We start from the raw sequence: 23,268 nt of genomic DNA on the forward strand, positions 1-23,268 counted from the left end.
CCAGATCGTGGAGCTCATGTTTTTGCAGAACTGTGGAACAACACAACTCAAAGGAACATTTCATTTTAGATCACTCATTTGGACATCTCCCAAAAAAAGGAGAGTAAAAGCCCAAAGTTTCAGCTGTATGAAGAAATGAATTTGTTGGTGTGTAGCCTACAAAATGTTATTTTAAAAGTTTGATCTGTGTATTGTGTTACTAAAGAGAACATAACAGGTTGGGAGAAATCCTGCATCTTAGCTGATAATGATTGCAGCACCAGTAGTCCTGCCCACAGCTGAGTCTCATTTGTTATCAAGGTCTCCAGACTCTCAATTAAGCGACCCTAACCTGAGCGCCTAAACAAAGTGAAGTTTGAGCGTGAATTATCCGCGATTTATTAAATATTCCTACCGGCGACAGTAAATTATCCACCGGTGAAATGTCACGAAACGGGTTTATATTCGGTACCCAGAGGCTGGTAGACGTTGGAGATCGACTGAGGACGAGCAACGTTGTAAGCTAACGTGCTAAAGCGGCTCTGCGTGGCTAGCTGGTGAAATGCTAATGCTAACGTTCATGCTGGTGTTAAAAGGACTGGGAACCAACTTTCACTCTGTGGCAGAGCCAGCCAGTAAATAGAAATACGAAATTACTCATAAACTTGATCAGCATCTTAGTGACAGTTAGAAAATTAGCCTTGGTATCAGTGTGAAATGTGTTAGTGTTTACTGTTTCAGTCAACACTGTTATTTAAGCATGGAAAGCTCAGTTTGGAGTAAGCCATTATATTTCAGCTCAGTCAAATATCCCATTCATTGTTGTAACAATGAACATTATCTCAAGGGACTTGAATGTTAAAGTCATTGGTAGCTGAGATCATTGATATGTTGATAATTAAAACCATTAAATGACTGTATGAAGTTCCTGTGAAGCTGCTTAGGTGTAAAATATTATACTTACAGTGTATGTACCAAGTAAGTTTTGGAAAGTTAAATTCTGTTGTACACATAATTGACATGCCAAATCACCAACAAAAGCAAAATGCTGTTGAGCCTTCCCTCTTGGTTTTTTTTTTTCCCAGCCCAGTTTTTGAGGTGATAGTATTTTAGCAGTTTTCACATCACTTCCTTCTAACTACATGCTGTTTTTGAATGTGAATCTGTTTCCTTAGGACATGTACTTGCATCCATATTTTTACATAATAACTAATGTAGTGGTTAATGCTTACAAGTTGACTTGATTGTGAATATGGTGTGTAGACATTTCACAGCTCTTTTTCCTCCCCCCGTTGTAGAGTCCGTTTGAACAGCTACGCCAGCAGATGTATGACATCTTGGGAGATGGAGGGATCCTGAAAGAGGTGGTCCAGGCTGGAGAGGGTCCACCTATACCCCAAAATGCTTCAGTATTGAGTATTTACAAGTGCAATTTTGTCCTAAAAACTGTTCTTATTTCCCAAATGTGTTTTTGTTGTGCCCTTACCTCTCCCCATTCTTTTTCTTACGCAGTGCATTACTCTGGTTTCCTGGAATATTCAGACAAACCTTTTGAAACAACCGCAAACTTTAAATACCCCCAGATGATGAAGTTAGGGAGAGGTCAGAGATTCTTAGTCCAGGTTCAAATTAAGTTGCCTGTTAAAATTGCTGCCTAAAGGAGAACGTTTCCCCTTGATTGGAAAATCAAGTTTTTAAATTTATTGTTCAAACAGATGTAACTCTGGCTGGGCTGGAGCTGGGTGTGCTGACCATGCAGAAAGGAGAGTTCTCTCGTTTCCTTTTCCAGCCCCAGTATGCATACGGGGACATGGGTTGTCCTCCGTTCATTCCCGCTTCTGCCGTGGTTCTGTATGAGGTTCAGATCGTTGATTTTCTCAACTCAGGACAAGTGGACGACTTTATCGCGCTGAGTCCGGTAAAGAGGCTCCAGATCCCTTGTTTTTGTTGTTGTTGTTAAAGTCTGTTGTTGTAAAGCACTAGTATTTAGTTTTTCCCACTAGTAAAATCACACTAAAGTCAGGCTACCAATTCAAGCTTTATTTATATTTTCATCCACAAGCCACAGCCCATTAATCTGATGATGCACCTTGAACTTTGTCTGTTTTTTTAACATGCTTAATGGCCTATAATCTATTACTTTTTTATAATGCAGTTTTTTCAATAGCTAAAATAAGGTCGACCACAAATCAAACCACCTTTATCGTATTTCTGTTTATGTTGTTGGTTACTTCACAGTGCTCTGTGTCTTTTCTGTCTTCAGGAGGAGCAGAACACTGCTCCTCTGTCCACGCTTCTGGAAGTTGTCAACACACTACGCAGCTTTGGCAACCGCTGCTTCAACCAGAGCCGCTATGGCAATGCCAAAGATCGCTATAAACAGGTAAATCTTGAAGTGTGTCAAAGATAAAGAAACCATGCTCCATTCTTAGGTATATATTACTTTTATCTTTCATTACATTTAGTTTGATTAGCTAATGAGGTGCCATGCTTCAGTTTGACTGTGTACTTTAGAAGTAAAGAGTATTTTGTGTTGGACTCTCTGCTTGACAAACAGGCAATGATGCTGCTGGAGAACAGGGAAACACAGTGCGATGCAGAGAAGGAGAGGATCAAGATGGCTCTGCTTCCTCTCTATCTCAACCTTTCTCTAACTGAGCTCCGTCTGGACAGCCCACACAAAGCCCTGAAATACGGCAACAAAGCCTTGGAGATAGACTCGGCCAACACAAAAGCTCTTTTCCGCTGCGGACAGGTTGTTCGAGGCTTTTCTTTGTTTTCCAAACCATCAGATAAAAATCCCCACAGCCTCTGAAGTGCACAAGATTTTAACGTTTTGTTTGATTCAGGCAAAAGTACACACGATAGATGCTCAGTGCTTTGAGCATTTTGCAAGTTTATGATCAATGAAAAATTTCCTATGAAAACAACGCATTTTTCTTCACACAGTGATTACACACTGATCTTCCAAGGACTGAAATGTCATATTCTGATGAGAGTTGACTGTAAACTAAATGAGCCCAGATTATCTACTGATCACAGTAAATTCATATTAATGCTTCCTCCTATCCTCGCTTTCATTTTAATTAACTAACACCGGTTTGGCTTTATATTTATTTGTATTTCGAGGACAGCCTTTTCCTCCAGGGTCTTTATATTCAATGCTCATACTGTAAATAATAAAATGTTATTCAGACTGATGTCACATCCGTCAGGCGTACCTGGAGCTGCATGAGTACGCGAGCGCCAAGGATTGCCTCATAACTGCTCAAGTGAAGAAGCCCTTTGACAGTGACATTAACAACCTCCTGAAGAAAGTGGCAATGTAAGTCCAGCTTCTGTTGACACATTCAGTACATTTACAATAAATTGTCAGGACAGTCTGGTTCTTTGGTTTTACAGACAAATATTTAAGTTCTCATATTAGTAAATTTTATTTTGAAAGCACACATGGCTGCAAATGGCATTATTAATAAGTAAACAGTGTTACAGTAAAATAACACACAGACCCATATTTTCATTTATAGCTTTTGGTTTAATGTACTGCACATTACTTATTCTCAGTGTCTGGTGTATATGATGATTTTATTTAAAATGGCAACGCTAGCCTTAGAGCTAACAAAGGTGTATGTAAATCATTGGAATTTTCTAGATGCTACAAAGACAGCTTGGACAGACAGAAAGACTTTTATTCAAAGATGTTTAGAGGCTTGCGGGGCCCAGTGAAGATGTAAATATGAAGACAAAAAGGTAAAAAATCCTGCTCACTAACCAGATAAATCCTGGTACCATATATCATCTATTTAAAAAAAAAAAAAAGAATTAATAAAATCATCGTTTGTTGCAGGTGGCTGAGTAAAGAGCAAGCTTCCAAGTTCAACAGCACATTTTCTGTCCAGCACTGATAATTCTGAAGGTTACATGTTTTGTGTTTTTGTAAATGATACAAAGGTAATAATGTTGACCAGATTATCAGTACATTATCAGTTTCCTTTAAAAGAATTAGTTATCAACTATTCTTCACGTTTATTAATAATGTGACTCCACAGTTTGGAGATATGCTTTGAAGAATTTTGGCTGGAAGAGCATTTGTATGAACAGTTTCAGGAAGTCTTGAGTGTGTTCTCTATAAAACTGCCACCTCTCCTTAAAGTCTCTTTCTCAGTACTGTTTGTGCTGGAGTGTTAAAAATTCTCTTTGGATCTGATCACTCTTGAGGTGATGATAATAAAAATTAAAACCTTTTTCACATCTAAGATGTCTTTGTTGTAGATTAACTGCAAACCAGATGTGTTTTTTAATAAAATATTTCATTTGAATTGAGTTCCAGGATCAAACATGTGGTGCTGCCTGTTCTCTTTAAGTTTGACATGATGGATCACTGCTGTTACATAATGTGCATTGAACTACTATAGTTTTTTATTTGTGTTGCGTTGGTGGGAGATAGATTATCTCAGTTGCACAAATTTACAAAATTCATTTTTTTTTTAATAATACAAGTAAAGGTTAAAGGTTTAACCTGGGAAGGAGGCTGTGTAAGATGTGTGTAACGTAATGGTAGAAGGGCTGATTGGCTGTTTGTTGTTGTTCAGAGCAGCACAGACAGCAGTCATTTAATCTGATTAACAGCAGATGGAGTGGGTGGGCTGAGACGAATGTGCAGTACAGTAATTCAGTTTCAGGCTGAGAAGGAGCAACGTAGCCACAGTGTGGCTAAGAGATGTAGCTGGAAGATCATTTGCAAGGGGAACTAGTTGTTGTGTGTGGCAAGACAGACACTAGGGGGCATATGTAACCAATCTATCTCCTCCATTGAAGATAAGACTTGTAGAACATGGCTGTAACATAAAAAGTCTAAGTGAATTAAATATTAGATATTGCACAACTGAAATAAATGTGGTGTTAAAATATGAAAATTTAGAACCATTTTCCATTTTGCTTTCTGATATTCTCTGTTAATTTTGGCAGAGCTCTCTATTTATTTTGATTTTTGCAGATCTACCATTAAATATCCCACAACTTTCTTGCTCCCTATGCAATATCTCAGGCAACTGCTCTGCTGTCTGTTACCTACTTTTAGCACTTACATGCTGCCATATTGTGTGACCTCTGCTGCAAGGCATACAGTTTTCTGCAGTGTTAAGGTGGTGAGAGGGAAGAGACCATGTTGCAAAACACACAGCAAAACAGAATGCGGCAAGGAAGTGAGTGTTGAAGAGAGAGAGTGGAGAAGATGGGATGACAGGATCAGAAGTGGGGAGGGGGCAGATGGAGGAGCAGAAAACTGATTGACCTCTGTGGTTAATCCACTTGTCACAGTGTGTGAGTGTTTTACCATCATCTGCCAGCACAAGGCCAGAGGGCCATGCTCTGTGAAAGACGGTTTGACTGGGCGCAGACACACACTGATACAATGGTCTCCAGGCTTGTATACTACCTTCAGCTCAGGTAAGGGATATGTGCATAAAGCTTTTTTTCATGTGGTTTTAACTCCCCTCCTTGTTGATGTTTAAGTGTGTGTGACCAGATTTTTGGGATTACAGAGACATGGCATTTGCTTCACTGACCTGTTATTAGAACATCGTCAGAGGACTTTTTATCTAAAATAATTTTTCAAGTTATAAAAGTTATAAAAACATAAATGTGCAAATGTTTTGATTGTGTTCATGACTGTAACAATTCCTGCAGTATTTTTTTTGTGAATATTTGCATGATTAAGCAGATTCTTACTATCAATGCGTTTATACTTTAAATACAGAAATGTCGAAATTCTAATGCAGTATTTCTATACTGCAATGTAAGGCCTCTGCTTAGACTAAAATATTCTTTATAACTTTTATCCCCACGCTGTAATTATCGCGTCATTCCCTCGACAAGTTTATGTGTAAAAGGACAATTACTGTACATACATAGATTACTGATCCTGGTGGGAAAAGATGATCGTATTAAACAGTAAATTCGAGACTGAATATAAACTAAATCATCTGAAGAAATAGAAGCTGCTTTTAAACATGCAGCCAACAGTTGAGGGAGGGATGCTCTTACAAGTACAAGATAACAGTGTAAGATGAGAGTGTAGGAACACTCAATTTTAGGGAGATAAAATGGATTCTAAGAATAAAAAAAAAAAACAAGTAATAATGTCCTGTTTGTTATTTGATTCCAAAACCTTTGTATTCACTGACTGACGCCTTTGACCCATAGACCATTAAAACTGCAGCCAAAATCAGCTCTCTCTTGTCTTGGAGGCTTTTTGCCTCGTTTGGTCTTCAGCCAGAGAAATGCACCATCATCTGGACAGTCAAGGACTCCAGTGGAATCCACTGTTTGGCCTTAGAAACCTTCAGTGTTTGTTTTGGCTGTATAATGAGGAAGATAACCCAAAATCTGGGAGAGTGTTTTTAAACAGGACACAGATTCCGACATGTTTGACCTAATATGGATGTGAGCATCTTCAAACATCCTCAAGTGCACATCCACACTTTTTCAAATCCATTAAATTGATTTGAAATCCACAAACTGATGAAGTGGGTGTGAACTTCATAAAGAAATTCATTTTATTATCTGCTGGTAATTTATGAGAAACTCCTTCCAGTGCTCCTCCCAGTGTCATCAGTCTGTCAACAGCTGCTCAGCTCACTCCAACACACTTCGAGCAGCAGGGGGCGCTGTCACCTGCTAAACTTTTCCCTGCGGTTTCAGCCAATCCCTGCGCTGTGTTGGTTCTATGATCCCGCCCCTTCCCGGCCCCTCAGAAACATTGTCTCACAAGTTGTAGAGAAAGAGGAGAAGAAGAGGGAGACGGAGAGGGAGGAAGGAGGAGGAGAGTCTGATGTCAGAATGAGTCGGCAACACAGCAGCCCAGCGATGGACAGCACAGACATATAGGCAGAGCTACAGGTAGACAGAGGACAGCACCTGTCTGCTGGTGTTTGGATGTCAGCTGTGTGTGTGTGTGTGAAGCAGAAGAAGAAAGAAGAGACAGAGGAGAAACATGAGTCGCCAGCAGCAGCAGCAGACCCAGGGAGTGGTTTTAACGGGTTACCACAGCAACGCGGAACTGTTGCCGAAAACTGACCCGTGTGCTCCCAGCTGTCCGTCAGCCCGGGACCACGAGTCCGCCGTGTCCAGGTGGGGGACATATAAGTGTGTACAGGCGGTAATGACTTTCTAATGCACAGCTTTATATCGAGGGCAGTGGCGAGTAAAGGTGACGGTGTATGTGTGTGTGTGTGTGTGTGTGTGTGAGAGAGAGAGAGAGAGAGAGAGAGAGGAGCAAATGAGCAAAGGTCACAGTAATTGTGCTATCTTCTTCATTTTGAATTTAAGAGCAATGGAGAATTGATGTCGACTGTGCTGAAGACTTATACAAAACTCAGCAACCACCCTAACCCAGCAGTGACCTGGGTAGTTGCTCCCTTGCGAAAAAAAAAACATATCCCAAGGCCAGAGGCTAACCCCGCCCCTGGCCTTGGGATATGTTTTTTCCTTTGGCTCAGTCCTAATCAGCAGATCAGCAGGTTCACCTTGACTTGATTTTGCAAGGCTGCTGGTCTAACTCAGAACTCTTAGATACCACTGTAGGTCTAAAGATAATACCTCCCCAACACCGTGCAAAAGAAAGACCTCTCAATCAGCAATCAGTGTTTGCATTAGAAAACAGCCCGATAGTTTATGTAGTGCTACAGTTATTTGTTGATTATTTAACTACTCCAACAGAAATTCCCTCATTTGGTGTTTTTATGATGAGGGTGCAGAGCGTGGTCTCACCCACCATCTAGGCTTGTTATTGCTGCTTTTGTTTATAACTTGTTCATCTTCATGGTGTGATAATGTCCTTGTCGCCTTCTTGCAATGACGAAAAGACTCATTATAGTCTGTAGCTAGAGTTCGAAAAGTGTAGTCAAGGAGGAAATGCTGCATAGGAACTAACCTCATATGGAAACAACTGTACAGTTACAATCTTTTATTTATAACTGAGCAGACTTGTTTATTCATCCAGGCCGACCTGGCTGTGTGTGTCCAGCGTGTGTTTAGGTCAGCAAACAAGTGCTGTCAACAACTATGGTGTGGTAAAAGTAAACAACCTAGTCCAGCTGGTATTCAGATGGACACACCTGTCCCTGTGTCTATGCAAGTGTGTGTGTGTGTGTTCCAGATGGCTTCTCTAGCTAGCTGGAAAAAAACACAGCATCACATTACAGCCTTTGTCTCACCTCCCACAGCAGAGTGTGTATATGTGTGTCCTGTCTAGGTTGACTTGAAGGCTTAGTTTTGTGGTCATTGTTTCCCCTAGTCAGGGAATGGGAGACAGAGTCAGACAGACAGACAGACAGAAAGCTCCTGGCCTTTTACCCGCAGTGGACATCTGACCTAAGGAGCCTTAGGTTACGTGTCTGCTGGGAGTCTTGCACATCTTTTGTTTTTGGAATTTCAAAAAAGGAGGTTTAGCTGCTCTGAGAAGTCCAGCTTTTAGCTGAACAGCATTGTGCTCCTGTTGTGTTTACCACTGCTGTGTGGGAGAAAGCACTTCTCAAAGTGTTTGTGTAAAAAGTGGCCAGTGGACACACATGGTTCAAATAAATTGTCTGCGTGACGCAACGCACAACCAGCAGTAATACAATGCTGCACAGGAAATGGCATCTGTAGAAAGGAAGACAAGCTGTGAGGGGTTACAGGACACCAGGCAAGCAAGGACTGCAAGAAAAAACATCTGTCTTATCTGTGCTCTGTAGCCAGCAGTCACTCAGATTAAATCTGGTGTCTCTCAGGATGAACAGAAGTCATAGCTGACTACTGTAGTGAACAACAGAATACACAGATGTACATAAAGACGACATAATCTAGAGAAACAGATGTCAAAAGAGACAGACTCAGAAAGGGCTGAAAAATAGGAACAGACAGGGACAGAGAAAGAAAGAAAGATTGACAAAGACAAAGACAAACTGACAGCTGAGTCAGACCTCCAGCATAAAGCCTGTAGATTCATCACAACCAGAGTTAGATGGTTTATTTAGCCAGTGGGTCATTAATGAGACCAGTAACTGTGTGCATGAGGGAACAGAGGCAGCCTCTGTCTTCACAGAGGGCAGCTGGCACCTGTTGATGTGAATGGGAATACCACACACACACACACACACACACACACACACACACACACACACACACACACACACACGCTTCTCATCCTCTTCCCTGCCCATGCCAAAGCATAAAAATAAATCTAATCTTTTACCTCATCCATTTCCGGTGTTGGAAAAACTACTCAGATCCCTTTAAAGGATCAATTCAACATCCCATTCATTGAGTTAAATAAAAGTATTATCAACAACATGTATTTGTACTGGAGTACAGTACTTCCCCCACTGTCCATCTCTCTATAATTACATCTTTTATTATTTTTTTAAAAATGTAAATCTAAAGGATCATTAAAAAAAATGTGCCAGCTGAGTTTTGGGAGCTCTGCAGTGATACTCACACTCAGGTCATGTGGACTCAAATATTCGGCTGAGTTCACTTCCTCACATCTTGACTCATATTTAAGTCAACGGTGCACAGCTCACTCATTGCTGGCTGACTTTTGTTTCTTTCTGTTCCTTGTTGTAACTCACAGTACACACACACACACTATCCCATACTCTTCACCTTTGTCAGCAGCTCTAACAAGCTGATAAAAAGTGTGTGGATAAAGGTACAAAGAGTAGAACAATCACAGCTGCGGGCAGGGTTTTTCTTTAAAGGTCATTTGTGCACGTATGGATGAAAGTGTGCCAGAGTGAGAATGTGTTTGATTTATTCACAAGGGCAGCCCACCTGACCTTTAAGAGTGTGTGTGTGTATGATATGGAGAAAAGTCATTTGTTATTATTGTATGTAAAATGTTCTTTGCGTTATTCTGGTTTGTGTGTGTTGTGGTTTTATCTTTTACACTGAGAGAACTGGGATAGCCCCACTTGAAAAACACAAAAAAGGCATTGTGACCTCAGTTCACTCAGATGAAGCACGCCTGCTCTCTTGCTCTCTTGTCACAGATTTGCAAATCACCCACAGTGGTCAACAAATGCTTATTCCATGGAAGCTGCGGAGCTTAATTTTTAACTAGCTTGTAAATATATTTTCTTGCACCACAGCATTGTATTTATATGGAAATTGAGGTACGAGTGTCTTAGCCAATCAGATTATTCTTATATCTAGTCAATAGCAACAGCTTTATCTTGTTGGCTTTGGATGTTTGTTGGGCAACTGAGCAAGTGGTGGCATGAATAATTTAGAGATCACTTACGTTTTTGCAGTTCATCCTGTGGAGAAATAATGAACTAATGTGTGTTTGCTACTGTCTGATTTATGGTTTAAAGTTAGATAGCTCATACGATAGCTCTGGATGAAGGAAAATCAAAGTAAACACATCTTCTCAAGTATATCAGAAAAGAGGGACATTTCTGCTGTTCTTCACAAAGGAAAATATTTCGCTTGGTGAGGCGTTCAAGGCAATCAACGTGCCAGGAGAATGACCTGCTAGGTCTGCTGTTATCAAAACAAAGAGGAGCTGAGACAAGTCAGACAGGCATGTTGCTGCATGTGCTCTCACTGAGCTTAGATACATCTGACTGGGAGAAGGTCAGAGAGAAGGGGGTGAATTGGAACATGCGGAAAAAATGCAGGAAAACAGGGAAGAAAGCAGGGGAGGGAATACAAAGTGCCAAACAGAAAGGAAAAGGAGACGACACAAGTCCCAGCCGAGGTGTAGGAGGGAAGGAAGGGAGAGGAGGAAGTGAGAGATGAGTTGGAAAGAAAGGACAAAAGGAGGGAGAGGAGATCAGATGTTGGTACAATACCTGATGTTCTTTGTTCTTTGTTAAAGCCAGATCAAAGTGTGTGTGTCTATATTTACCACAGTTTTTTTTTAAATCGCTTAAGAGTATGTGCACAATGTGTGTGTGTGTGTGTGTGTGTGTGTGTGTGTGTGTGTGTGTGTGTGTGTGTGTGTGTGTGTGGCAGGAAGTTTGCTCTGGTATGTGGCTTTGCCTCAGCTTGAGACCTCAAGGTAATACTCCGCTGATAATACCAAATTAATTAATATAGCACATCAGCTCCTTGCTGTTCACTCTGTTTATATCATAAGTTAATTAGTTCCTTTACTGCATTTCATTGCTCTTAGATGTTTTTAGTGACTAAATATTGGAAACTTCATTATTTTTTATTTATTATTTTATTTGAGGTTTAATAAAAACTGCACCAATTATTATGATATTTTACTTAGTATCTTGATCTGGAACATGCTGGTGTTTTTCCTGTTTTGGCTTATTTACTTTATGTCACGTAAACTTGTCATCGTTCCTCACAGTATTATTGACAGTTATCTTATTTTCCCACTGTTTGTTCCTCTTTACAGGTAGAGGCTGCTTTATTTTCAGTATGATAAAACCATATAAACATGGAGAGCCTTTAATCTTTGCCATCAACACTGACACATCCGGTTCCAGTCTCTCTGTCAGTACCTGTCAGGGCTCATGTATTTAACGGCCCCGCTGACAGATATACAGATATATGTTTTTTATGACAGCGTGTTTAGAAATGTGAGATTATTCTGATGATTGATGAATGACAGCCTTTCAGCTTGATTGGGATGGGACACAGAAATCGTACACCTGCTGAAGGCAAGCCAGACCGTCAGTCATCTGGACCAGAACTGGAGCAGCTCAGTCCGTAATAACTATAGCTTGAAGCGGAAAAGAAAGAATGAGAGACAGGGAGAGAAAGAATGTACTGTGTAACTTCCTGTCACAACAAAGGGGACATTCAGCTGGGCATCAGCAAAACCAAAGAAATGAGACCCAACATCAAATACACACTAGCTGGGTTTCCAAATGAATGTTTAATGCATATTTTCAGTGTGCACAAAATCAGTGTGGAAATGCCAGAATTAAAAAAAAAACCCAAAATATTTCAAAAACATTTTTACCCTTTCTGGAGGTGAAAAAGCAAAATGTGACAATGTGCCATGGAAATACATTTGGCCTATCATGACGTACATGAAGCATGTGAACTAAACAAGAGTACTTTTATCATGCTTTATCATTCTTGATAAAATTACACTGAGTAGGTGTAAACTTCACCCTCTGCCCATTTGCATTTAATTCAGTTTGCTTTGATGAGATAATTCAGTAGCACTTTGTCCATTTTCTTTGTAGTCATTCTTTCAGATGTTTGTAATTATAAAATACAGTACACAGTAGTAGCAGTAATGTAGCCCTGCCTGTGAACACTGTGACCCTGTGTTTGTGAGTGTGCATGTGCATTATGTAGTTGTGCACTGATTGCTGTACGGGTGGCTGCTTCACATCCTCGAGTGTCTGTGTGTGTGTCAAATATATGACAACACATAGTGACAGTCATTATAATTAGACAGCCTGTATGAGCTCATCCTAACCATAATTAGCACTAATGGTTCACTCTGTCTTAGCTAGGCTAGGCTAAACAGCACTGGTGTGCTGAATGCTGAGAGGAGCTGACTGGGTTGGGTCAGCAAAGGGAAATCCAAGCGGTGTGAGAGCCGCTGCTCTTAGGCCCAGCTGATGTTGCCCTCATTAGTTGACTGGCTGGGAATTCAACATGCAGCTGGCTCGTCTTTAGTTAGAGTCTTTGGCCGACTTCTGTCTGTCTGACTCACTGACCGCCTTGTGTCATAAGATATCTCTCACTTGTGCAGCCGTTAAAGGGATACTAACATCCACTGCAGGCACAGAGCTGACATATGGAGCTAAATGAAAGCAAAAACAGAACCTGCTTTTTGAAACGTCACTGCCTTCACACCTTTTTATAAAGCACAACAAACACAGTCAGTTCTCAGACACTACAACATTTTATTATCTGGGAATATTTTTATGGTAGATGTTGTTATGAGATCTCTACCATACGTAATTGGTAAAGTAAGTGCAAAGTGCACGGATACAAGTGGAACAGTTATGCCTTGGAGGAAGTTTTGCTGTGACTTGTGGGTGTCAGATTATTTATTTATTCTTTATCAAGATGAGAAATTTGGCCGGGACACGTAGGCCAGGTTTTGGCATGTGTTAGCAAGGATCATGCCAAATAGCAAAATTTGTCTTTCTAACTGCCTGACTTTCCTGTCTCTGTCACCACCTTGTCTTTGTCTGTCTCTCTTGTAGCCGCAGAACAGGCCACTACACCATTCAGCAGAACCAAAATGCACAGCATGAAGACAGATATGGGCCTGCTGCTACCACCAGTATTTCCAAAGCCAGCAGCATCGACCCGTCGTCACTCTCCAATCCAAACTCTGCTGCTTCCCTCAGGTCTCAGCTCTCCTCCAGCCCCAAGCCTGACTCCAGCCCCAGGCACAGTCCCAATTCCAGGTCTAGACCGCAACCCGCATGTCAGCGCTGTAACTCCCAGGTAGGCTGTAAAAGATATAATGGTAGTGCCCCACTTGTGAGCTGATTTTCTAAACTTCTTCTTCTGTTTATTCCTATAAGCTGCTTTTGTGTATATTTTAAAATGACAAGATTCTTACATTTTCTGTACCTGTGCGTGTATGGGAAATACAAGAGACCTGTGGCAACCTAAAATACAATTAACTGATCATCAGGACAGTTTTCCCTTTCTTTTGTTTCCTACTTTCACTCTGCTGCTGTGCGCTGCTATTCATAAACTGAACAGCAGAAATTAAATGGACAGGTTGGATGTTATTCTTAGTGGTAATAAAACTGATGTCTGTAGATCCTGTGAATAAAGAATTTCCATCCATGTTTTCAAGGTGTATTTCTTCAGTTATGATTATAAAACCATTTAAAACCTTTAAATTGTAGCGCTTGTAATAAGAGTAATAATAAGAGTCATCAGCAATACATTGTTACCTCTTTACCTTGATGGGATTCACAAACAAAAACCTTTTCTGCCGTTGTACTGACTCTGGATAAGAATGTCTGCTATAAACGTCTAAATCGTAACTGTTAAAATTTTACAGGGGCGTTTGGTTGGCAAGCGTACAATGGTTGTCCCTCATTGCTCATGTTAAGTAATCTGTAGTTAGATGTGTATTGGGTCTCTGTGGTGATTTTTCCTGAGAATGTGTGTACAATCAATGTGGAGATTAATTTCAAGTTAAGTGCTGTTTTTGGAAAAGCAGAGTGAGCTGGAGACACATGCGCCAAGGTCTGTTTAAATTTTAGGCATTTTTTAATGTGAAATATGTGTGTGTGCTTGGTGCGTGTGTGTATCTGAGAACAATTGCACAGCCGGTTATAGCCTATGTATATCTCGTGCCGTTATTTTTTATCTTCTTTATATCGTATCTGGTACATAAGATCATTTCTTTTTAATTGTTATTGTTAATTTAATGAATCCACAAAATCCACTGTTTAAGACGGAAACAAGATATGAAACAGGAATGTGAATTTGACTTTGTAAATGATGAAATCCCCATCTTATCTTTGTGTGTCTGCACTTCTTGCAGGACTCTCTGGAGGAGCTGGAGATGGACGACTACTGGAAGGAAGTGGAGAATATCACTCACTCAGGAGGAGGAGCAGGGAGGGGAGAAGGTGGAGGAGAGGGGGAAGTTCAAGAGGAGCAGCAGAAAATTCCTGAGGGTAGGATGCACCGTGTCCATGGACAGGGAGATAAGCTTCACTCTTTTCGCCTGCGCACAGACAGTCATCTTTATTCTTGATTTAGATGATTCTGCTTAGAGGAAAGATAATGCACTGCCAGAGTTTGATCACAGGATAGTCTGGTCTGGGCATGTGTGCGGTTCCAGACTCAGATAGACTGTAAGATAATGGGCCCCTGAGCACAGACATGTTAAAGTGACTCCATCCTTCCTACACCAAAGAAAGACCCAGACTGAAAGTCGTAATGCTTCTTTGTGACACAGTTTTGTGTCTTTTTGTAGACATTTTGTACTTGTTTGCATTTCTTTATAGTTGCATTGTGTCTCTTTGTAGTAGTTTGGCATCTTTTTGTGGTCTGATTGTGTCTCTTTGTAGTCATTCTGCATCTCTGTGGCCATTTTGCATCTCTGTGTTGTTGTTTTGTGTCTCCTTCAGTAACATTTTGAAGGTGTACCAGAACTCTGAGACTCAAAAACGACTCAGAGGTGTCGTTTGTTGTCATTTTTTGGTCCCTTTGTGATCGTTTTGTGTCTCTTTGGGGTCATGTAATCTTCAAGTTTTGAAGTAGACTGGTCTGAAGTGACTGGTGAAATGCAAATGCCAGCCCAGGCCTGTTCAGACTGGCTCTGTGTTGCTCTGCACATGACGAATGCAATTCTTGTGTGTATGATTGTGAGTCTTATTTAACTTGTTTATGAAGACTATTGTTCTCTGGAGCAAACATGCTCTTCCTGTATAATATGTGTGTTCAGTCCTGTCTGTGGTTACTCCTTTCCCTTTCCTGAACCTGTAGAATTGTCTAAGTGTCTTCCGTGGGGACAAGTAGAGGCTTTTTTTTAGATTGATCTCCCCCCTTTCCCTCATTTTAAGTCACAAAATGATGCTAGTGAACTTTCATCTCAGGAACCAAAGTGAAATATATCCCTCACCTTTTTTCCTTCTCATTTTCTGTTTCAGAGGGAGAACAGGAGGAGGCATGGCTTACCGAAGCAGGACTAGCACGACTGTTTGATGGTTCATTGGCAACAGACCAGGATCAGGTGTTTATCTTCTATTCCTGATTTAGTTAGTCAGACCTGAGTCCCGGTTGAGTCATAGTTTATCTGTTTCATATTTACTGTTCAGATCTTTGAATGAGTTTGCCAAGGTTTGAAACCTGTTACATCAGTAAACATGTATGTGACAAAAATGGCTGGTAAATTTATTAAATATATGTACAGCTGGATAAAAGGTGCACCATCTGACTCATGTCTGATTGACTGATTGATTGACAGGAAGAGGACAGCGCAGTGTTCCTGTCCACTCTGACCAGGACTCAGGCGGCGGCTGTAGAACGTCGTGTGACATCACTACAGCAGACGTTACGGCGACGCAACCGACAACACGTTCCTGATGTTAGGGATATATTCAGACCACCTGAAAAGGTTTAAAGATGCACACACTCACACACACACACATTTATCATTTATAACAAACTGTTTTATTGAACTGTTCTGTCTGTGTATGCCACAATTTATGATCTCATTTAAGAACTAGTCATTTACATTTTGGAAAGTGCACTTATTTGCTCTCTTCCCAACAGATGGTATGAAAATTGATACTCCTCATGTCCATATGCTAAATATGAGGCTAATGATAGCAGCTGGTTAACTTAGCTCTAAAGCCCAATTAATACACTACATTATGTTTGTTTAATCTGCATAAAAAGCCAGGTGTCAAAAATTCTGGCTAAGTAGTATCCGGTTGAATCAATAAGTGCATTTCCCAAAATGTTGAACTATTCCTTTAAAGCTTTTGATAATTATTATGATTGAGGTAAGAGAATCTCAGTGAGCAGTGATTATGAGGGACATGAAATCTTGGATAAGTGACAAAAAAAAGATGCTGCATTGATACAGTTTTACCTCTGTGATTTCTTCTCTTTGACTGCATGAATTAAACATCCCCACACAAAACACAAATTTGACATTTCCTTTTTTTTTTTTTTGTTTTTTTTAGGAAAGGAAGTGGTCACAACCTTGCTAACTTTGCTTTTGTTGTTACTTCTCCAAGTGCGCAAACAGTACCCAGCTAGCAAGATGTCATAACCAAGAAATCACATTTTATTTCTGCCAAAACAAGTGCCTCTAATACCCTTTACTGGGCTGAATGGATTTATATTCAGTAAATGGAAAATATAAGAATTAGGTTGTATTATTTGAGCAGAATTAAGTGCACTACTGCTACTACTCTACGTCAGCAGAATAAGTTGTTTTCAACTAAGTGTCTCACATTTTCTTTCACTTAGTTTTCTTTCACACAGTTTGTTAATTAACAGACAAGATAATATGTAACACGAAAAAAATGTACTGGGGAGGGGGGCTGCTGTGTGAATTTGTAACTTGTTGAACATTACACTGTGTTCTGTACACTTATGTGTCTCTGTGTTGTGCTGTGTGCTGCAGGTAGAGGAGCACAGCAAACTCAAAGGGGGAAGTGAGAATGGACAAAAGGACGTCACTTCAGCTGGTATGTGCAACATATTCCTGCAGACACACAGACACATGCAGTGTGAGTCAGCTTGGAGAATGACAAACTGAGGCACAAGTAAACTTTAGCCTAGCAACGCTTAAACATATATAGAGTAGAAAAGATTATTTACAGAAGAAAAGATTAAAACACAATACAGTATGATAAAAATAATTCAATGTAGCTCGCAAATGTTCAGCAGATATTTAGTGGAAGTTCTGCTTTCAGCTGCTATAAAAGAGAATAAAAAGTGAGTGGAAATAAATGCTACAAGAATAATACTTTTATTTCAGATCTACACAACATTACAATGAACATCACTGTAAAATGGGTGCAAATGTCAGGTGAAGCCTAACTATCTGGCTTCATTCACCAGTTGTTTATTTAAAGCTATAGAAAAGGCAGTGGGCCTCTCTTTCCGCCATAGTGAGTAAAACTGTTAGATTAAATAAATGAAAACACACTAAAGTGTCTGTCTTTGTGTGTATACAGCTGGACTTTACCTGCACAAACACAATTTAAATGGGCGACGTGTGGTCCTGTGTTTCATGTATTTCTGTGTGTGTGTGTGTGTGTGTGTGTGTGTGTGTGTGTGTGTGTGTGTGTGTGTGTGTGTGTGTGTGTGTGTGTGTGTGTGCGCATGTGCGTGTGTCTCAACAGAAGCAGAGACAGAACTGAATGTTGAAGTGGCATTTTCAGAGCAGGCGCTCACTTACAGGGAAAACCACCAAAGATCAAAGGTCACCACCAGCCCCAACTCACCTGACGACAAACTACCAGTGAGCCACGCACCTGTACACACACGTACACAAAGCCTATATGCGCATTCACTTCCTGAGAATTGTGTTTCTTTTACTGATGCAGAGCCAGTGTTACAGCTGCAGTGAACAAACAGGATGCTCTCTTTTATTCATTATGTAAACATATGCAAAACCACTTTGAATTTCTCTCTTGCTGTAATCATTCTTTAGTGTTAGGTGATATTAGAGATTGCATTGACAACTTATTAATTGTTGTGGGTCAATGATTGCCAGAGATAACAGATACAGTGACAACAGAAATGTAGGAACCTCACTGCACAGGAATGATCATTAACTGCATCAGGGACGAAATGTTTCTTTGTGGCACATGAATTAATTATAATCAGATTAATTATGAAAAGACAGTATGGCGTACAGATTGTGTAGCATATAAGCAGAAAGCACATTTGTGTGTGTGTAAACAGTTTGAGAGCTGGTCTGTAGTGACATCTGGTGGTTGAAAATGGTATAACAGATTATTTCTACTGTTAGGTGTTCAAAAGAGGTCTGCAGTCACTTCTCATACAGTTCAGTCAATGCATGATTACGCTGTAATACATTCAGCATTCAGTATTAAAGTAAATACAGACAAATACTCATTTGGCACAGTGTTTTCTCCGACAGTCATGGACACCCCTCTGTCTCCTGCTCTCTTTGTTTTTCTTCTCTAGAACTTTAAGCTGCTCCGAGATAAAACAGGTCAGACCAGAATAGGAGATCTGTCTCCGCTGGATATGAAAAAAGTCAGTAAAGTTAATGTGTTGGGAAATAATATTATTGTCTGTGGATGCATGCGTGTGCATGTCTGTTTATTTTATGATGAGCCCACGCAAGACAAACCTTCCTGTAAGAAGTGAGTTAATCCTGTTGTTTCCAAATGCAGTTATTATAAAATCCCGATTCCTATCCCTGTTTTTGTTTGCTTTTAATGTACCAGGTGCATAGACTGGTTCTTGTGGAGATGACTGCTCTGTTTGACACTGCTGGGATAGACCTTAAGGCGCACAAAGCTGTCAAAGTTAAGACTAAAGGTAAACACGAACACACACATTATTAACACTGAAATACACTGCTGGGAAGGCCCTGAAGGCTAAACAAGTGTTCTGATTATATACACAGAAAAAATCAAGCTGAGACCAGCATAGTGACACAAAACAGACACAAAAAGTTAAAAGCGACAAAATACAAGCGTTTACACACATAAGGTATATGTAGGTATATGTGCAAACACTGATACACATACACACAAACTCATTTTAACACTGCTAAAATTAGAACAAAATAACATTTTTTTTCTGGATTAACATTTATGTTTAATGTTAATGTATTTGTGTATATCTGTGTGTGTGCAGAAAGTGGATTGTTTGGTGTTCCCCTTGCCACTTTACTGGATCAGGACCAGAGGCGGGCTCCTGGGACCAAAGTGCCATTCATACTTCAGAGGGTGAGCACACCAGCCAGTCACATTGTCAGTCTGAGAGATGGACAGCAGTGATGATAGTAATCGATCAAACAGCAGTAATATATCAGGGCGTCTCACTGTATTTCCCATTTTTGGATCTCACAATTTACATTACACACAGTACAACCTGAATCTAATGTAAGTGGGACTGGGACTGGCACTGTGCTGTGGTCATTACTATCAGTATGTCCAACTTTATGCTTTCTTTTTTGTGATATTTGACCTAAACATAATCTCCCTCTTATCTCTAGCTTATCAGTCATATTGAGGAGGACGGATTAGACACAGAGGGGCTGCTACGGATCCCTGGAGCGGCCACTAGAGTCAAGGTTGGTTAAAGTATTTGACTGCCACCCCCACAGAGGCACTGTGACATGGTAAAGATTGTTAGGTTTGTGAAAAGAAAAGGTGAGGCCTAAGTTATTTCACTGCCAGTCTGTCATCACAGTTGTTAGCGTTAATGACCTGACATACATTCCTGCTATTTCTATCCCGTATCCAGTCACTGTGCCAGGAGCTCGAGTCCTCCTTCTATGATGGCATGTTTCCATGGCAACAGTTGAAGCAGCACGATGCTGCTAGCCTTCTGAAGATGTTCATCAGGGAGTTACCCCATCCATTACTGACTGTGGAGTACCTCAGCGCCTTTATTTCTGTCAACAGTATGTACACTATCTGTACATGAAGTATTCTGCTTAATCACAAGAGCCTTATGTTGTGAGACAGTTACCTGAAAAACATGCGTGTGTGTATGTTAACAGAGCTCCCCACTAAGAAGCAACAGCTGCAAGCTTTGAACCTGCTGGTCCTTTTGTTACCCGAACCCAATCGGGACACTTTGAAGGTAGATGCACACAGTTTCAATCATGCTTCATGTGATATTTTCAGTTCAGTGGGAAACTCTTGACTGTTTCTTATTTTTTCATTTTTTTTCACGTTTTAAATTTCTTTTCTTTTTTCTTCCCCAGGCATTAGTGGAGTTCTTCCAGCGTGTGATTGACCATCAGGCCAAGAATAAAATGACACTCAACAATGTCTCTGTTGTCATGGCACCCAACATCTTCATGTTCAAAGGCTTCCGTTCCAAGGTTACAGAACAACAGGAGTTCTCCATGGCAACCACCACAGCCAACATCGTCCGTCTGCTGATTAGATACCAGAATCTTCTATGGACTGTAAGGATCAAAAAAAGCTCTTTGCCTTGATATATTCTACTATTCAAAACTCCATAATAGATGAACTGTAAATCTGTGTTAGTGTCAGCGTTTGTGTAATTTAAATCAGTGGATTTCTCAGTGCATTCTGGTTAGGCATAGTGACTCACAGAAATCTCATTTTTATATGTGCATCTTATTTCCAGATCCCCAAGTTCATTTTGACCCAGGTCAGACAACAAAACATGGAAAGTCAGCGGAAACAAAATAAAGAGAGAGCTGTAAAAAAGCTGCTAAAGAAGATTACCACTGACAAACTGTCAGACAAAGCTGTCCCTGAGGTAGGAGCCTTGAATTTCCAGGTGGTCAGTGGCATATGTTGAGAGATCACTGTTAATAATCCTGCTAAGAAACGTGCTAATGAGAGAGTGTAATTTTAATTTCACTGTAGATTTAGTATTATTAAACAACACCTACTAGAAATTTTGTTTACACTACTGTCTTAACAAAATGTATTGTCAAGCCTTGTATATAAAATAATACACTTTATGGATCTGATAATAATATGTAATGATTGAAATGTGTAATGATTGATAATGTTGTGTAATAGGGACATCTAGTGGTCATCATCATCAGGTTTGTCTCCTCTCAGTGCCAACACTGACAAGAGTCTGATTTCAAGAGTCTGATTTCAAGAATCTATGCATTTTCTACTTTAAGGTCCCTCTTCACTATTAGTTAGTATTTTTCTCTCAGGTATCAATGTTTGACTCACTCTCACCTGACCCAAACTAACCCAACTTAATTAAACAAACAAGCTACTGTGTTAGAATGTGCCTCTTCTTTGTGGCAGTATAGTGGTGAATGAGAAACTGGAACTAGAGCTGACCCTGCATGCACCAGACAGTGTTTGGAGTTTATTAAACAAAACAGGCGCAATTTATCCCAAGTCCACATTCTTTAGCCCTCTTAAGTCCCCGTCTCATATGAGTGTTTGTGTGTTGATGAGGACAGTGTTTTGGATGACGACCCGATTTATCATAAAATGTTTATGGCTGTGTGATTGACTGTATGTTTCTCTTTCTCTCGGTCTCTCTCTCTGTGTTTCTGTCTGTCTGTGTTTACACCCAGGAGAGTTCACAGGGGTTTATTCGAGTCCAAGCGCCTCAGTTCAGTAAAGTTTCCATGGCAGTTCAGCTCACTGCAGAGCTGCAGGCTGCTGATGTATTAACACGCTTCCTCAGCCAAGACAGGTAATGAGTGTACATACAGCACTTCATACACTGTCACACAAATAAACATGCAGTATTTGCCTTGCTTGTGTAAGGCCTATCCTCTCTTTGTTGTCATCTTAACTCTCTCACACTGTCTCTCTTTCTTTGTCCTCCCAGTTCAGTGGCAGTGAAACGAGAAGAGCTGTGTCTCTATGAGATTGGTGGAAACATCAGTAAGTCCTGCTCCACAGACAGTTAAAGTAATCCACTGTGTAGAAACTGTGAATTTCCCCTAGGAGATGAATAAAGTATCATCTGTCTATCTATTTATCTATCTATCTATCTATAAACAACAGTACACTGAATATTTCTCTATGCCTGTCTGTCTATCGCCTCCTGTAAGAGGAGAGATGTCTAGATGGGGAAACGTACATGAAAGACCTCATCCAGCTGAACCCTACAGCAGAGTGGGTGATCAGAGCTGTGCAGCGATAAAGATATCATACCACTCTGGATGCTCAACTGTTCCCCGTTCTCACCACAACGTCCTGCTGTCAAGAAACGTCACTTGGTTCTCTGTGTTTTTTTGCTGGTTCTTGACATACTCGGACCATTCATTTGTAGCATACAGAGTTTTTAACTTAGGTGGTGTAACATGGTTTTACACATTTGGTTGGCCCTGAAATTTACCCCCAAAAAATGCTGATATTCCAATGGTTGTTGGAGAACTGATGAAAACCCGTTTGGTGAAATGTGTGGTAATACATTTCTTTGCCAGCCCTTTGCATAACTAGAATTCCCCCAGGAAAGAATAAAGGAAAATTACAGCGTGTTATCAAAAATACTCTTAGATTACAAACCTTTTAATTTTTTCACACGCTACCTTATGTACCTTTGTACCTCAGGGACCACCAGCCTGAAGTACAATACAGTTGTGCGGTTAAGAGAAAACGTCCTGTATGAGAATGCCTTGTCATCTCTATACTCCTGACTGACCACTGTTGAACGGTGGTGGAAATAAATTATTTCCTCTAGTTTGTCTCAGCACTTGAGTCACAGTATTGTGATTCTTAATAATGTGTGATACTGTAAGTATTTCACTTGTATACTGTGATTTATTACCACTAATCACTTTATTGTGCCTGCAATAATAAGCTGATATACTATAATTTGGGGAAATTAAATACAAAAATTCTGTTAAATCATAGATATCCATTTTCTGTTTACTAATCTTGAGAATAATGGCTTTTATTTATCTATATTTTTTTATTAAAAGCCCTAAAAAGTAAAGAAATTGTGATAATATTGAATGTCATTGTATGGAAGCACTTCACTATAACCGGGAAAGAATGAACATTGGACTGAATGGGTGTGCCGTAGAGGTGCAGAGCTGGACTGCTGTGAATTATACGAGTGAGGGGCCCCTTATGTGGCACACCTCAACAGTAGCATAAACCAGCACAAACTGGTCAAAATGTCTCCACTTATGGGTTTTTATGATAATACTAGTACTGTCAG

At 40.2% G+C, this 23,268-nt stretch overlaps 2 protein-coding genes across 2 annotated transcripts; both read left to right on the forward strand.

Moving 5' to 3' along the window:
• The first annotated feature begins 367 nt into the window (after positions 1–367).
• Positions 368–3,966, forward strand: fkbp6 (FKBP prolyl isomerase 6). Its single transcript, XM_041064637.1, has 9 exons — positions 368–497; positions 1,278–1,395; positions 1,492–1,581; positions 1,695–1,897; positions 2,243–2,362; positions 2,537–2,734; positions 3,195–3,304; positions 3,632–3,729; positions 3,827–3,966. Exons 1-8 carry the CDS (start codon positions 423–425, stop codon positions 3,711–3,713), a joined length of 996 nt encoding a protein of 331 aa, XP_040920571.1. The 5' UTR covers positions 368–422; the 3' UTR covers positions 3,714–3,729; positions 3,827–3,966.
• Positions 3,967–6,764: 2,798 nt separating this feature from the next.
• arhgap18 (Rho GTPase activating protein 18) lies at positions 6,765–22,529 on the forward strand. Its single transcript, XM_041064636.1, has 18 exons — positions 6,765–7,110; positions 13,149–13,395; positions 14,456–14,591; positions 15,570–15,652; positions 15,887–16,036; positions 17,057–17,120; positions 17,781–17,899; positions 18,592–18,663; positions 18,858–18,951; positions 19,273–19,364; positions 19,634–19,711; positions 19,885–20,044; positions 20,144–20,226; positions 20,351–20,557; positions 20,743–20,877; positions 21,668–21,789; positions 21,928–21,983; positions 22,154–22,529. Exons 1-18 carry the CDS (start codon positions 6,974–6,976, stop codon positions 22,243–22,245), a joined length of 2,127 nt encoding a protein of 708 aa, XP_040920570.1. The 5' UTR covers positions 6,765–6,973; the 3' UTR covers positions 22,246–22,529.
• The last annotated feature ends 739 nt before the right edge of the window (positions 22,530–23,268 follow it).

This window comes from Toxotes jaculatrix, chromosome 19, assembly GCF_017976425.1.
Source record: "Toxotes jaculatrix isolate fToxJac2 chromosome 19, fToxJac2.pri, whole genome shotgun sequence".
Taxonomy (NCBI): Eukaryota; Metazoa; Chordata; class Actinopteri; family Toxotidae; genus Toxotes; species Toxotes jaculatrix.